The 17,449-nt window shown below is 39.3% G+C and overlaps 1 protein-coding gene and 1 long non-coding RNA gene across 4 annotated transcripts in view; both read left to right on the forward strand.

The window, feature by feature from the left end:
* Nucleotides 1–2,873: 2,873 nt before the first annotated feature.
* LOC145651204 (uncharacterized) lies at nucleotides 2,874–7,957 on the forward strand. 2 transcript variants are annotated; one of them, XR_014117002.1, is made up of 4 exons: nucleotides 2,874–2,946; nucleotides 4,066–4,137; nucleotides 6,265–6,372; nucleotides 6,572–7,957. It is a non-coding gene; the product is annotated as an uncharacterized LOC145651204 (long non-coding RNA). The 2 variants fall into 2 exon arrangements; XR_014117001.1 differs by lacking the exon at nucleotides 2,874–2,946 and adding an exon at nucleotides 3,685–3,862.
* Nucleotides 7,958–8,957: 1,000 nt separating this feature from the next.
* The window catches only part of fmnl1b (formin-like 1b), a 28,679-nt gene continuing 20,187 nt past the window's right edge, over nucleotides 8,958–17,449 (forward strand). For both annotated transcript variants that reach the window (XM_081696197.1, XM_081696196.1), the window contains exon 1: nucleotides 8,958–9,766. In XM_081696197.1, the coding sequence (XP_081552323.1) occupies nucleotides 9,611–9,766 (156 nt within the window). In that variant the 5' untranslated portion in view covers nucleotides 8,958–9,610. The remainder of the gene's footprint in view (nucleotides 9,767–17,449) is intronic.

The following is a 17,449-nucleotide window of genomic DNA, read 5'->3' on the forward strand; positions in this document are numbered from 1 at the left end:
CTAACAAACAGACCACAATCAGTACGGGTGGGCAACTGTGCCTCATCCACCCTCACCCTCAGCACTGGAGTTCCTCAGGGTTGTCCTAAGCGCCCTGCTCTACTCACTGTACACCTATGACTGCACAGGCACTTCCAGCTCCACCATCATTGTCAAGTTTGCTGACGACACCGTTGTCATGGGCCTGATCTCAGACAACGATGAGAGGGCCTACCTGAAGGAGATTAAACGCCTGGAAAACTGGTGCCAGGAAAATAATCTCCTCCTAAACGTCAGTAAGACAAAGGAGCTGATCGTGGATTGCAGCAAGAAGCAGAAGCGGCACTACCAACCTGTGAGGATCAGTGGAACCATGGTGGAGAGAGTAGATAGTTTCAGGTACCTTGGTGTTCACATCTCGCAGGACCTGTCCTGGTCCCGCCATACCAACTCCCTGGCAAAGAAGGCTCGTCAGCATCTTTACCATCTCAGACGCCTAAGAGACTTCAGACTGCCCTCCAAGGTACTGCAGAGCTTCTGCACCTGCACTATCGAGAGCATCCTCATGGGGAACATCACAGTCTGGTTTGGGAACAGCACCAAGCAGGACAGACAACACTCCAAAGGGTGGTGTGTTCAGCAGAGCGCATCACTCATACGGAACTTCCTGACCTGCAGACCATTTACTACAAGCGGTGCCAGACCAAGGCCAGGAGGATTGTGAAGGACCTCACCCATTCCAACAATAGGCTCTTCTCTCTGTTGAGGTCAGGGAAGCGCTTTCGCTCCCTGAAGACCAAGACAGAGAGACTGAAGAGGAGCTTCTTCCCACAGGCCATTGGGGCCCTGAATCAGGGAAACTGATAAACTGTGGGGACCACCAGCACCATGTAACATAACTGTAAATATGTTCAATTACCACCATGTAACATATAACTGTAAATATGTCAATTACAAGAAGGAACTTTACATTCTGTACATTGTGTACATACATATATACATATCCATATATACATTATACATTGTGTATATAAACATAATATACATATATTGTACATACTTGGTTAATATATTTTTGTATATATATAGAATATAGATTTCTCTATGCAACCCTGTTTTTCTTTTTTCAGTTTGGACAGAACACTCTCAACCATTTCACTCGAGTTATACTGTGTATGACTATGTATGTGACAAGTTCAACCAAACTTGAACTTGAACTTGTTCACCAATTTGCCCTTGTATTTTTGTACCATTTCCATCTCAATACAGTAGAATGATTTTTATGCTTTTTTCAAGTTGTCTTGAAATGATCAAATGTTTGCTTTATGTCTTCATTTCTAAGTATTATTCTTCCTTTTTTGCCTAGCCCTTTTGTATTGATGTCTGTCTCTGATCCCGGTATATTCTGACCCTCGCACTTCTAACCTGTGATTCCTGCCTCAGGCCCTTGTCTGGATTGTTAATAATATTCCTTGCACATGGCTCACTCTTCTGTGTCAGTCTAAATCATTACATGTACATTGCCAACCATTTTTAAGAGCTGTAGTTGGTTAAGTAGGATCAGATATAGATCACATCTTGCACATTAAGAGACACTTGATTTGTGAAGCCAGAAAACCACTTAGTTGTTGCTATGAAAGGGCATTCCACTAAAGTACATCACTTGGCTAACATCTTCCAACAGGAAAGGATATATTGATTGTCATGGTTGGTCCCTCCCAGCTTCCTTGTTCCATGTTTTGCCTGTCTTGCGTATTTTAGTTTCATTCCATAGTTTAATTTTCTCCGCTCCTCGTTCTGAAAAACAAAAAACAAAACAGTTTGTCATAAAAACGAGTTTTGAGAAAAATGCTAGATAATATAGATGAAAATCTCGATTATGGGCAATTTAATTTTTTATAATGACTTACAAAGTCTCAGCTTTCATACCTAGTTACCAATATTGCTAACATTAGTTATTAGGCAGATTAGTCATACTATTATCTAGCTAGCTAGTTGTTGGCAAACTGGGCTTGTTAGCTGGCTAGCTCGCAACATAATATTATAATGTCCAAATAAAAATAAATAAATAAAAGATTTTTGTCCATTGTCACCTGGGAAAGGTGATTCCCTACACTGCTCGGGCACCTTTTCTGCAGTCCAGTTTTCCGAGTGTTATGACAAGTTGCCTGGATCAATATGGAGACGTTGACACACGATGCAGTGCCGAATGAGGCAGTTAATAGGAGCCTGTCCACTTCCACTCAAATTCTCTTCTCCATCTACATGTTTGTGAGAGACATGGTTAACGTTATAAACTGCATGAAACAAAAATCCTAATTTGCTACAAGCAAGTGCTCTTGCTTGTTCGCTAGTAAAAAGTGCTCTTGCTTGTTCGCTAGCAAAGCTGTTCGCTAGTAACTACATGATCTGATGTGGGAAAAATATATATGAACATGTGGAATGACTTAACATACCTGTTCCTAAAATACCTCTGTTGTGATTTGTTTTTAAAATTCAGCTGACACAAAAAAAGTGGCAAAACTGGTTTGCCTTATGAACATGTACACCAACAGTATAAAAAACGAATAAATAAGCGAACTTGATTATTATACTAACGAAGTGTCAAGACTAAACCAATATTTCATATTTATAATTTCGTACAAACCAGAAAATGCCACAGGAAAATAAACAAAATGGACAGTGTGGAAGATACGCATGGTGCCTGATCTTAAAAACTAATTTAGCCACATTAGCTTGTTGTGTTCATTTATTATGCAAATGTCACCATTCTGGGGTTTTTGTGCGTGTCTGTGCCCTGTACTGCCCCGGTACTAATTAACTGCTTCCTTTTGCAATGACTCAACGGTCTTTTGGCATGCTTTCAGTAGGTGGAACCAAGGTTTCCAAAATGTTTCAATTGGTCTTTGGTGTTGGTATTTATTTATCTGGTCTAGCATAAGACGCCTTCCTCTTTAAACTACACACGTAAGTAGCTTTGTTATACTTGATAGTTATTCGTGGAATGTGGTACATCAGTCATATGAAATCGACAGATATCTTTTTTGATTATGAATACACAGTTCATTTAAGGGTATTTTTGTAGGTTAGGCAATTTTGGCTAATCTTGGTTTTAAAAAAATCAGGAAGCAGAAAGATTAGCTAGCCTCACTGAGCTTTCCACTGGTTGATTCATTGTCTGTAAATACTCATTACCAATTTGAATAAATAAACTTTTTCCCCCTCAGTATTTAAAATCTCTTAACATTTAAGAAGCAGTCATTGACATCTATAAATTGAGTTGTATTAGATATCTAATACTAATAATGCTTAGCTTGTCAACGTTTCAGACTATAGGTGAAAATTGTTTTTTTATTATTATAATTATAAACCATATACGCCACTTTATCTATGGATTTTGGCCGATCTTGTTTCAACAAGACGAGTAGCCTGGCTAACACAGAGACAGGAACTACTTGGGTCTAGCTGTGAGTCATGCATGCTAGCAATGATTAAAGAAGTAGGTGATGTACTCAGGACCCAGAAATGTGAGGGTGTACTTGGAAAATGTTCCGTTTAATTCACAGCATTTGGGAGATGCAGCTGTGTAGAGTGACTTACACCAGAAAATTCTGTTGCATTTCTTGTCTGTTTATGGAAGTTGGTTTGAGTAGGAAGGGGAGGTCTGGCATGCTATGACACTGACTCAACTTGTTTGGCTGGATCCATGTTCATGTTCATCCAGAGAGAGAGAGCCAGCCAGCCAGCCAACAGTCACTGTGGTATGGTCCACTAATTGGAGTGATGTAGTCTATACCTGCCCAACCTTCCAGACGCCCACGCTCACAATCCCCCATCGGCATACCTGCAGAAACTCAAAAGCTTAGAACAAGGAGGAAGGAAGGTGAGAGAGAGGTGGAGAGAGACCGTGAGACTTGACTCTACTACATAGAACTAGGTTCGAGAGAGAGAGAGAGACACTAAGGGGGAATAAGAGAGAGTGTGAGACCGAGAGTGATTAAGGGGGGATAAGAGAGAGTGTGTGAATGGGACAATATCTTTAGCGTGATGTGTCGTTTATGTTTGTCAATCTTATTTGTGTGTCAGTTTAAGAGGTGTCCCAGAGATCACACAAGTCTTGAGAGAGCTGGAAATATCCTTAAGGACCAAGCACATCAGGTAAGAGAAAATGTGCACACACAAGGACCTTAAGGAAGACAGTACCTTAAGCAATAAGGTTGAGTTTACTGCAGCCAATCAGAATCCACCCCAGACCTCCAGTGTAGGCGTGGTCTCCTATGCAATATGCCCACAAGAAAGACACTGTTAGTAAAAAGGCCTGCCATTGAACTCTGAGCAGCTCTCCACCTACTGAGGAACCGTGGTAACGGACCTCCAACCATGACTGGTAAATCAGTCTTGAACGAGTCCCATCTGCCAGGACGTCGGAATAGAAGTAAACAGGGACTAATTACTTCATAGAGGACTTTAGATTCTCAATTTTAGTAGGAGTGAAACTAAAAACCTTTTTGACTGATTTGCATTTAACCTGTAATAGTGAAAAACATAACCATGGCTGAGTAAACATCCTGCATTCAAAACACTGTGTTTTGGAATATAACCACTGTCTTGGAGATCTAACAGATTTTCCATCCACAGAATGTTGAACAAGGACTAGCAAAATCCCATATTTGTTACTACACTAACGAGACTCAGGAATTTTGTGCCATTTTTGCTGAGTAGTTTTATTTTTATGTATCTTATGTTCTGTTACACCTAAAAAATCCCATCTAGGAGTTTAAACAAATCTACTATGTTAGGCTAAATAGAATTTCAAGCTTCCAAGGTCTCTTCTGAATAATTTGATGCACTGTTGTTAAAATGACTTATTACCTGATAACCTGACCATATCTGTCTCAGTGTTTGAAATGTTGGAATGTAGTGTACTGTGAGTGAATATGATGTTCAATGTGTTCAAGGCCTTAGCAGAGGAAAGGTGAAGTACAGGTGTTGGTAATCTCATTCTCATTTGTCTCATTCGTATTGCTCAAGGGTGCTGAAAGGAACAATAAATGAGAATGGAGGTGTTTGTGGGGGAGATTGGCATGGGAAGCTTTAAAGAACTTTCCAGTAGTCCCGATTTAGAGACTTAATCTTTCAGCTCCCTGCCACAGTCTTTCAGTACTCCTGCCACAAAGGAGGAGTTTGTGTTTTGCCTCTGTCAAAACAACCTCCGGAAGTAAGCCATCTTCAACACACATTACTCAGGATGGCATTCTGGGGAAACAAATGTGTAATGTACCCCCAGATGTACGTTTCTGCCAACATTTGTGCATGCAAGAAAGGAAAATGTGTCAAACTTCAAAATACTTTTACAACAGGATGGTGTCTGGCATAACAAATGTTTAGGATGACAGATGTTTAGGTAGGAGGTTTTAAGCACAAACAGGACCTATGAAGGTTTACAGGGCATGTAAAGTTAACACATCAAGACTACAATTCCACCAACATGTTTAGGAAGGTTGTTTATGAGCATGCTTTTAAATGCCCACATAGTTCCTGAGAAGAAAAATGTTCATAAAGCAAGTTCTATAGGGATTTAAATTAACAGTTAGAATAGTTGAATTTTCTCTAAAAGCTCAGCATGCATGGAAAAGAGAAACTTTTTGTTGTATCTTAACTAAACTTCATAGTACATTTATAATAGGATAGTGTTTGGAGAAAAGAGAGTTTTATGGCAGTTATAAACTAATTAACACATTAAAGATACAATACCCCTAAAAGTTCTACAACATGTATAGACATGTACACACACGTTTGAACCCCAGAAAGTAATTTTATTACAACCCTAATAAAGAGCAGATGTCTGTACATGGGGGGCAGGGGTAGGAGTCATAAAACTGGCAAAAAGCAGCCTGTTCATATTTTTAATGGTGTTACTTTTAAAAATGTCCCTCCCTTCCCCTACTTCTTTTAGAAGAACAATGACTGCAGCAGTCCCTGCAGCCATGGCATTCTCTGTTGTTGAAGATATAAAAGTCAGTTGCTTTACAGCTTCTGCTGATAACCTGAAAAATAACTTGCTGGAACCGGTCCCTGCCTTCAGCTTTGTTTATGACTTTGATGAGAAACTGATCTCCTTGGAGTTGGCACAGAAGGTTTCTGTATACATTTCCCTTGCACAACTGTCTAGTTTAGAATATGCCTCTCCCCTGCATCTTCTGATATACCCTTAGATTTGTCAATCTCTCTTTGAAGGTGGGTCCTAGATTCTTCTGCAATTCTCATATTTTTTTTTCTATTTAGGTGAACTACCACAAGCTTTGTTTGAAGAAGATCTTGAGATCAAAATTAACAAAGATGGGATGGATTGCAGATATATGTGTTTACGTTTTGAAGATCAGCAATGAACAGGTTAAGAGAGCTCTGATTCTGTATAATTTCAGATTAACTCATTCTGCTGATTGTCATCTGGAAAATTTATATGGGAAACTTTAAATGTTGCTACTTGCAATGCCTTCATTGAAAATAAGCATCTGTCAATCAAAACACATTAATATAGTTTTCTTAACTGATTGACTGATTGTTCTCTCTGTCTCTGTCTCTGTCTCAGTGGGATTCCAATAAAACCAAGCTTGTGGATGCAGCAATGAACACAGCTCCTGTTCACTACTACTTTATTAGTTTTAAAGTATCACTTAAACATATATTATACCATAGTGTGCTCCATAACGATACTAGAACAGATGCAGCAATGAGGATGGTATACTCAGATGTAGCTGTCAAACTAAAATCAATACTTGGCCCAGTTTTTTATCAAAATGGAACATTTACTGAATGCATTCCTGAAGATTTGACAAAATTATTAAATGAAGTGCTATGCAATATCACAATCATACAAGGAAAAAATATCATCAGTGGTCTCGGTTACTATTATGGAAGTGGTCATATCATGACCGCCTTTCATGTTTTAAAAAATATATGTAATTCTGAAATATATGTTAATTTCCACACACCATATGGTATGCTAATCTATAAGGCTGAGTTTACAAAATGTTGTAACATATACCATGGCAGAGATCAAGCTTTTGTTAAACTGATGGGCAATTGCAATCCTCTAGGTAACGGTTTATGTGATCACATTTCTTATGAAGTGACTGATCAAAATAATATATATTTTTACACTAGGACAGACTCGAGCCATTTCCAAAAGCATGAAAATTGTAAACTCATTACTCCCAGTAAAAGCATGAAGGCCCAAATGTATGATGATGAGTTTCTGATCTCTGAAGCAGGCAGGAGTGGTGACAGTGGGACACCTGTTTTCTGTAATGGGAAACTAGTTGGCATATATATTGGTTGTTTTGAAGTTCAAAAACAAGTATATGGCCGCTGTACAAAAATTGATAGTCATGTAACCATCTGGAGCTCATCTAAAACTATGTCACACATGCATACACGCTACATTATAGATAATTGTAGATGTTCGTGGGCAGTGGTAGCTCAGTGGTTAAGGTGCTTGACTTGTAATCGGAAGGTTGCTGCTTCAAGCCCTACCACTTTGCCGCTGTTCGGCCCCTGAGCAAGGTGTTTAACTATTAATCATAATTAATAATACTCATAATTGTATGTCACTTTGGATAAAGGTGTCAGCTAAATGTAGATGCATAGTATATTATCAGTTGCTGCTGGTGAAAAATATTCTATGTGGGGCTGGAATATTTGAATTGCTTTTTAACTAAAGAGATTTTTCATTAATGGAGTCTTAGTCAATGATTCTTGTGCATGTTTTTCTTATCTCATCTTAACCAAGGTATGTTTATTGAATATTACGTCTGTGAGCCTGAGTGACAATGTTTGGTAGACGAAAAATAATCATGTATTGAATTGCGGACTTTCATTATTATTAGTCATTAATACATTAATTAAAATGATTATATTTCCCCTGTTAATCAGAGTGGTGCCCCAATTAAATTTACCAACTGTAATTGACAATTCATTAAAAGTGCCTGGGTCACTCCTGAAAACAAGTTTCACAAGTTGTTTATATATTTATATATACATAATATACAGAAATATCTGAAATATTGTGGTCTTTTTTTAGTTTTTTCCTTTTCCACATAATTGATAGCTATTTTACCTCACTACTCTTGTAACAGTTTTGTTGTCTAGACAAGGCAAAACAAAACAGGCAAAACAAAGTTTCATTTGTTCACAGAATTTTGATTGAATATTGCAAAGGGTGATTAAGAGAGTACTAAGTCATTTTTCTTTGATTCTTCATTTTATGAAACCACATTAATATAAACACCCAGTGGCCTGGATTTTTCAGAGATTCTGTACTAAATCTACTTTAAACATGGCTGCCTCCATGTCTTGAATCTGCTCTATGTAGCATACACTGGTTCATTTGAGGACTACAAAGCAATTTGAGCCTTCATTTTGTGTGAGCTTCACTTTGTAGAAAAATTGTAAAAATGATTACTTTCATACATATTGCTACTTTTTGGTGGTAAAAATTATTTATTGTTGGTCAGTGGGGCTGTAAGAAACCCATGCTCTTGATATTTTCTGTTACTAGCACTAGATGGCACTAAAATATAAATATATCAATATCATCATGATTTGGCCTATTCCATGGGTATGCAGTTTTGGGAAGCTGTTACACTACAGTTTAGTTTTTAACTAATCTTATAATCAACTGATATAGTTCACCAAGGCCTTCAGTAGCAGCTGAATATTAAAGGTAGGAAACAAGGTATTATGCATTTATAAGACATGTTGATCATTATAACATAATCAATCATTTTATTATAATAAAATAATCATTTTATTTTAAAAACTAAGAATGGTAAGTTGAGCTTAAGGTTATGTTTATGTGTAAACCTAATGGCACTAGGACCCGGCGGAGGAACTTGCTAGCTGCACTGACACTCCCAGCCTCTTCTTACTCTGTCGTGTCTTCTACTTGCCTCTGTCACTCTCTCCAGGATGGATTTGTGAGTGTCAGAGTGGATTTGATCTCAGGATGCCTGATGAGATTGCAGCAAGAATTGTTAGTCGTTGAACTGCAGAACTGGACATAAGATGGCTGTAGTGTGCTTCCACTGTGCTATTTCTAATTAATTTATTTGTCTCTCTGTCTCTCTCCTCTCATGATTTTTCCAATTCCTGGATCACTGATAACCTGGTCTATTCTTTTAAGCAATTTTTTATTTGCAACTTCATTCCTTCATTGCCCAACTGCAGACTAAATGAGAAGAATTCAGGATATAATTTTTGAGGGACTAACAAGTCACAAAAACTTTGCTACCATGTAAAGCAGAGATAAGATTCTCTTGTCACTTAAACATTGGACTGCCGCTCACCTGGATTTAAAGGACTCTAGTTGGATGTAATTAGACTGTGCTTCCAATGTGAACCTTGGGATTTTAGATCTGAAGATTCTAAATCTGAAGATTCTACACAGGGATTCCAGCTCCAGGGAATATTGCAAACTCTCATTGGAAACCTGCCTGTCTGTTTGGATTTGATGGTGTGAAGTTGTGGGGTGTGATTGAATCCATTAGGGCCAGCATTTGCGAGGGTCTGAGCATCCCATGAGGCTGTGTTTGTTCACAAGTGAGTGTGTGTGTGATTGGCATTAAGAGCCATGGGGAATGCAGCGGGTGGTATGAACATGTCCCCTGGACGAGATGTGACAGGGCCCCAAAGTTTCCTTCTCCCTGGGGTCCAGAAACATCCCCCTGGCCCTAAACTGCCCTTACCCCCAGAGGAAGAGCTAGAGGAGCGATTCGGCCTTGTTCTGGTGAGTAGTGGACAGACTTGTGTACTATTTTTATACATCAAATGACTATAAAAATGCAACAAACAAATACAAAAGAAATCTCTATATAAATTCCCAAAACGTGCCATGTACCAATTACTCCAGCTAGCACACTGAGGATTTTGTCTTTTATATGTCTGTCTTCATTTCAGTATCAGAACTCAAGCCTTGTTTTGAACTTTGGTCACCATGACAGATCTCTAATCCTTACCAGTGTGTGTGTGTGTGTGTGTGTGTGTGTGTGTGTGTGTGTGTGTGTGTGTGTGTGTGTGTGTGTGTGTGTGTGTGTGTGTGTGTAAGTAAGTAAGTAAGTAAGCATGTACAGATGCATGCATGTCATGTGGGTGTGTAAGGTTTTCTTTCTCTCTCTCTCTCTCTCGCTCACACATATGCTGATCATCAGAACAGAGTGGTGCACTTCATGCATATGCAACAATGAGTGATGCTTGAACATTTTGCTGCAGTCTCCTACTCTCTGTTTGTCTCTCTCTGTCTTATGTAAGGTCATGGCCAATAGTTGTGAGACTGACAAATTTTGGTTTTCACAAAGTTTACTGCCTTTTTTTTTTTAAGATCCTTTTGTTGGATGTTTATATGGTATAGTGAAGTACAATTATAAGCATTTCAAGGTTTTTAATATTTTTTTAATTTTTAATTTTTTTTTTTTTTAAACCTTTTATTGAAAAATACATCCAGTTTGCCTGGCCAGTGCTTGGGAGCGGGTTTGCGCAAAATCTTGCCTAAGAACACTGCCATGAATAAGGAATGGTATCAAAACATCCTCCAAGAGCAACTCTCCCAACAATCCAGGAGCAATTTGGTGATGAACAGTACTTTTTCCAGCATGAGGAAGCACCATGTCACAAGGCAAAAGTGATAACTAAGTGGCTCGGGGAACAAAACATTGAAATTTTGGGTCCATGGCCAGGAAACTCCCAAGATCTCAATCCCATTGAGAATCCATGGTCAATCCTCAAAAAGAGGGCAGACAAACAAAAACACAGAAACTGTGATCAACTCCAAGCACTGATCAGGCAAGAATGGGTTGCCATCAGTCAAGAATTTGCCCAGAAGCTGATATCCAGCATGCCAAAGCGAATTGCAGAAGTCTTAAACGAACGTTCAACACTGTAAATATTAAATCTTTGCTTAAACTGGATGTATTTGTCAATAAAATGTTACAAAACCTATGAAATGCTTATAATTGTACTTAACTATACTATATAAACATCTGACAAAAAAACTGAGGCAGTAAACCTTATGAAAACCAAAATTTGTGTCAGTTTCAAAACCTTTGGCCACAAATGTACACACATGCAGTGTTGTATACAATTATTCTGAGGTATTTTGTTGACTTAATACTGCTGTGCATACACCTAAGCCTCACCCCGCTCCCAGTAAACAAAAGGGAAGTCTCTGGATCTGTTTTCCTATAAGAATGGGAAGAAAAAAAGTTAAGGGACCATTTTAGACTTAGGATTGGTGAGAGAGAGAGAGAGAGAGAGAGAGAGAGAGAGAGAGAGAGAGAGAGAGAGAGAGAGAGAGAGAGAGAGAGAGAGAGAGAGAGAGAGAGAGAGAGAGAGAGAGAGAGAGAGAGAGAGAGAGAGAGAGAGTGCATGTGTGCGTCAAAGAACCAGACTGAGGAAGTCAGATTCACTAAACATGATTGATGATCAGTAGATCTCCTTTAGTATGTCCCTCCCTCACTGTGATGCACATTGTACATCATTATCTTTATTCACATACCAGTGAGGTCATTTGCAAGTACTCTAATTATCATCTCCTACTCTCTTGTGATTTGTATGCTCTTGGTATACACTATAAGGTTAAAGTACTGATAATCAGTTTGAGGATAGTTAGAGGATAATTATATGCATATAGTTTGAGGATAATTAGATGCACATTGAATGGACTGTGTAGGAAATAAAGGTAATTTAATACACAATCTTTCCATTTCAGGGAATCCAGGGTAATTGGATAACTGGCTCTTTGATTGTTTCTTGGACAGCTGTGTTGTTTCTTATTAGTGTATGCACAGGAGAGCTATCAAAAATTTTACAGCCAACTCTAGAATCCAGGATGCCAGATGCGGCATTTACACGTGAAGTCTCTTGTCACTCTCTCAACATGAAGACCAAAGAAATGTTTATGCCTGTAACTGGAGATGTCTACATTTCCAGGGAGGATTCCCATCTGGTAACGTCTACAGGTCTTCATTTAGACAACTACTGCAAAGTATGAACGATACAACCATCACAAGAAGTTTGTAAGTTTATTAGTCCAGTTACTTTGGTATCCTGAAATGGCAGGATTACTGTGAGAGAGACAAACTATATATTATTTCTAGGCAGGGAGTAAGGAGCAACTAGCTACAGTTGTTGAAATATTGTTACGGTGGTAAATGCACACTAAGGGTAGGTCTCTGGTAAATACATGCTATGGGGAGGTATCTTTGTGATAAATACATGATAAGGGGAGGTCTCTCTGATACATGCACTCTAAGTAGAGGTCTCTCTGTCGTAAATGCACAAATGGGCAGGGGTCTCTGAGACATTAGTTATTTTTTTAAAAAGAGCTTCTCAGGTACAAATCCTTCACATACAAATCAGCATAATAACATGCCTCTACTTTCCTACTCTAGCGCTCTCTTTCTCTCTAGTTCTCTCTCACTCTCTCTCTCTGTCACACATAAACACTTTCTTCTGGGAGTATACTGTAAATATGAACATATGCTCTGCCCCCTTTAATGACCACTGCACTGGCTCCCCTCCTGAAATCATCACTTCTGTCAGCATCAGAATGCACCAGATCTGTTATGTCAAAAGTGCCGTGATCTGGCAAAAAAATAAATAAAAAAAACCCAACCACACATGGAATAATGGAATAGCATAAAGAAGCTACGCTCATTACTACAGATATGCCGTGGCATCACTCTCAATAAAAGATGAACTGCTGCAGTCTGGAAACAGCGCAGCATGTAGATGTGTGAGCATGTTGGTGTGAATGTGTGTGCCCATGTCTGAAACGTCATTTAGTGGCATGCTAAGGATAGCTAAGTTTACAGCAAAGCAAATAGACTATTAGGTTTTGTGTTGAATATTTCATAACAGCTGTTGTGAATGGCTTTCAGCTGTTGCTATTGCTGACTGGTTGGCTTGTTACTGGTGTAAATATTGCTAACATCATATTGTCACCTTTGTGTGGTTCCAGATGGTAAACCTCAGTTAGCTGCTGAAAGTATGGGGCTTTAGATTCTGTCTTTGCAGGGTATTTTCTACTAATCCATTCAGCCTGTCCCACAGCTAGGCATGGTGTGTAAATCATGCAGACTGTATACTCTGCTTGGCTCATAATATTTTTACTCACTATATTGCTATCACAGACCAAATCTGATTCAGATGGATGTGCTCATAAGATCTGTTCTGGAGCTCTTTGATATAAATGCTCAACCCCTGATGAGCACTCTGGTATTAGAGTAATTCAGGGCTCAAAATAATTGTTACATGACGAATAAAAATGAATACCTGTGAATTAATAATTTCTTATTGCAGTAAAATACTTTTTTCTTTTGGTTTTGGTTTAATCAGAAGTGATTGCTTTTAAAGACTTTTCAAGGATATAATTACAAAATTTCTCATTTTGCTGATCAACTTGAGCAATTGAGGGTTAAGGGCCTTGCTCACTGACAACTTTCCAATTACTAGTCAAGTGCCTTAACCCCTGAGCTCAGTGTCTCCATATGACTTTGTATGTCCATATTCACTCAGTGTCTCCATATGACTCTGTGTCCATCCTTTCTCAGTGTCTACAAACAAGTCGGTATATACATCCTCACTCAGTGTACTAATATGGCTACTGCAGTAGATAATATCTAAATAGCCAGTCTTAGCTATACACGCACTCTTATGATGGGCAGAGTCGCTTCTGCTCTGAAGCGGAACATTACTAACATTAGTTAACATTACTGCTAACCCAGTCTCCATGGTTGGTCACAGGTCAGTGTTGTCGCATTGTATTTGCATGGCACATTACTGTTAAAGAAGATGTCAGTCACTGGATCTTCATGTGTGAGTGTGTAGACCATGTTTTTCACCCAATTGTGTTTGTAAAGTGTACTAAAATTCTAAGGAGTAAGTTAACAAGTCAAATGTATACCTTTCAGAACCCCCTTAAGTAAAATTCCATAAGAGAGAATCGATTTTTTTTTTTATCCACAAAATATTGGTAGATATACTAAGATAACTGTTGGCTGTTGTATAATTTTGGAATATCAGAGTCAGAACTGTGGACAGTATATAGCATGTGTGGTGAATCCCTGTTTTGGAGTATGTGATCTGTACTGCCTCATATCCCAAAGTGAATCATATCAGATTATGGTGAAGTGCTTTCTTTGCCACATGAACCCTGGTGGCAGGATGCCAGAGGTTCCAACAGGTGACTTCCCATGTCTCATAGCGCAAAGAGTGAGATGAAACCGATATGTATTCTAAGCTGTGACAGTGAAGTAATAAATACACACACACATTCATGTTCAAACACAAATTCACACCCAAAGGAGCATACAGAGTTTGCATGTGTGTCTTAGAGCTACAGCATCCAGGTATGTGCATCTGTGCATAAGTATTGTGCTTAGACATGCATGCCTGTATTTAAAAATCAACGGGAGCTCATTAAAGATTGGTGGTCTTATTAATCTTGCCATGCAGAGGGGCTATGGGCAATCTTAGACAGGCTCTTCATTATCCAAACGACCCCAATTAGTTAATGGAGCCAAACATGGAAGCACTGGGTAATGGAGAAGTAGTTGGCTAGGGTGGCGGTGTGGTGGGCTACAGGAAGAACATCAGGGGAGGTGGGAGTAGCCATGGCAGCTGAGATGAGTAGAGGCTCAGTAACATTGACATCCCATAAGAGAATGTCAATTAAGGGCAAAAGAGAAGTAGTTGGCTAGGGTGGTGGTGTGATGGGATACAGCATTGGACATCAGGCATCTCAGACGGGTTGAGGTTCAGTAACATCTCGACATCAGGGGTAGGTGTACCTCAGCAGAAAGAGAGACTAGAATAGGCATGTCCTGGTATGAGGGTGTGTAAATTAGGGAACTATAATGTGCAATGATGGACTCCGGCAGATCTAGCTATGGCTGTGCAGCTAAAAGGATAGAACCCAAAGGAACCACAAGCACGAGGGCACCCTGGAACATCAGCACTCTGCCGCTTTCAGTCAACAAACTTGAGTTAACTGAGAAAGGTGAAGTGACAGCATCATAACATTCCAGTTTACCATAACTCTCAATGCCCATGGACTCCCAGATCTACACCTTTACCTAAGATGGGAAGTAGTTAATAAAATGCTTTACTGGACAGATAGGTTTTCAGCCTAGCCTTAAATATTGAGACTGTGTCTGAATCTCAAACATTTACAGGAAGGATATTCTATAGTGTGGGAGATTTATAGGAAAAGGCTCTGCCCCCTGCAGTAGATTTTCTTATTCTTGGTACTACTAAAGAGCCTGCACCTTTTAATTTAAGCATTCGTGGTGGCTCGTAATGCACTAAGAGTTCTCTGAGGTACTGTGGGGCAAGACCATTCAGTGCTTTGTAGGTAATTTAGTATTTTATAATCAATACAAAATTTTACAGGGAGCTAGTGTAAAATAGTGATGTGGTAAGAGTGATGTGATCAAAATCAATAAAGGATTGCTAGATAATTTATCTGTTTTGTTGTGTTATTTAAGATTGGTTACTGTACCTATTCAGCTAATAAAGATTCATGGTCCCAGTTTGGAATTACAAACTGTTAAATCTGATCAAATGTTTGCTAAGATGGTATTTCAGTGTTGACTCCCAACTATCTTCTTTCTTTTTTCCTCTGTCTTGCTTTCTGTGTGTGAAGTCCTCACCTCTGCAACTCTGATCTGTGTGTACTAATCAATCATTATTTATGGAAATCTATCATTGATTACACAACAGAGAATGATCCATGATCATGATCCTAAATGATCCAGCAAGCATAGTCCCCCTCTCTCTTGTTCCCTCTCTCTCACACACAATACACAAAATCTCATTTATAAGTCAACATTAACAATATCCTACCGTACAGTTTGGATATGATTAAGACACATCATGCCATCCAGAACATGCTATAATATTCACATTGTTTCATTCTTGGCAAAGATGAAGACAGTGAAACAGCAGCGCCACATTCCTAAGTTCTTTAAAGCCACCGGGTTGCATTTAATGAGTTAATTCTGTGAACAAGCAACCGGTCAGAACCTTGAACACTCCCAGTATATTACTTTGTTATTCTTTCATTACAAGATATGATGTACATTGGTGTTGCAGAACAACTCACACCCCCACCAAAAAAAACAGAGAGGGAGTGTGGGAGAGAATCAGGCTGAGACAATATGGTGTAGAAGATGTTTGTCCTTGAGACCGTGTCTCCTGCTGCCTATCCTCATTTCCCACTATGAAAGAGGAACAGAACTATTACTAGGTATTAGAGATTAGAGCATACATTTTTTTTTAAAAGCATACTGTACATGGATAAAATGTGGCAAAGTGTATGCTGTGCAGCGTGTCTTTAATTCAGCATGGATGAGGAGAAGACAGTCAGATAGAGAGGGACAAATATATAAAGTTTTTGTGTGTTTGTGTTTTAGTTTTGCCCTAAGGGTATATTTCTGCAGATCAGTAGCTCTCTTCCCACAGACCTGATCTTCAATATAGGCCACAGCAGTATGCTAATGAAACCATACTCAGGGGAATAAAAGTGTGGGGGGGGGGGGGGCTTAAAGGGTTACCATATAAAAGGAGCATATCTTGCTGCCGAATATTAGTGGCAGAGAACAGCAATAAGAAAATGACAAAGAAAGAGTAACAGGAAGAGTGTTAGAACAGTCAAACACTGCATACACTAGATTGCCATTGATTACAACTCTGCAATTAGAGAAACAGTCAGAAACTGATGGCAGTTTCAGAGGTTGCCTGAACTTCATCTTTGGCATTCAGTCATTAACATTGTTTTTATAATGTTATAATGCTGAAGGACCAGTTGGTGGTGTTACCACTGACAATGTGAATGTCATGGAGCTGACCTGCTACAGATCCATCCACTTTCCACAAACAGACTTCATCCATCCACTTTCCACAAACGTACCATTTTAAAATCCTATTAACAGCTATCACTGCAACTTCAGTAATCACCACTGAGCATAGTGTGTGCAGGGGTCTGTCCCAGCACACCAGCACCCAAGTCTGCTCGCTAATAATGAATGATGATGAATGGAACCTCTGCAGAGCGACTGGGTGCTAACACACAAAAAAAGAGGCAAGGTGAAGGGAATGGTCAACACTCAGTGTTGGCTGAGGTGAGGGCCCAAAGACAAGGTGAGAGCCCCAGGTCAAGGTGAGGCCTCTAGTTTCCCAGCCAGTGTTTTTCAGCCCGGCTCCTGAAAGTCCCCATTTAGGGTTTCCCTTGCAGTAATACACCCTTTTTAACCCCAATAAGGGCTTTTTCATTAGCTAATGAGTTGAAGTAGGGGCACTGGGAGCAAGGTAAGCCCTATTTAACTTGGAGCCTTTGATGCATACTTTGTTCTCTTCACAGCACATAGGGCTCACCAGTTAGCTCACGTTAGAATAGGCCTTCTCGGAATCTTCT

Source organism: Electrophorus electricus, chromosome 14 (genome assembly GCF_041902795.1).
Source record: "Electrophorus electricus isolate QZ-2024a chromosome 14, ASM4190279v1, whole genome shotgun sequence".
NCBI classification, from domain to species: domain Eukaryota; kingdom Metazoa; phylum Chordata; class Actinopteri; order Gymnotiformes; family Gymnotidae; genus Electrophorus; species Electrophorus electricus.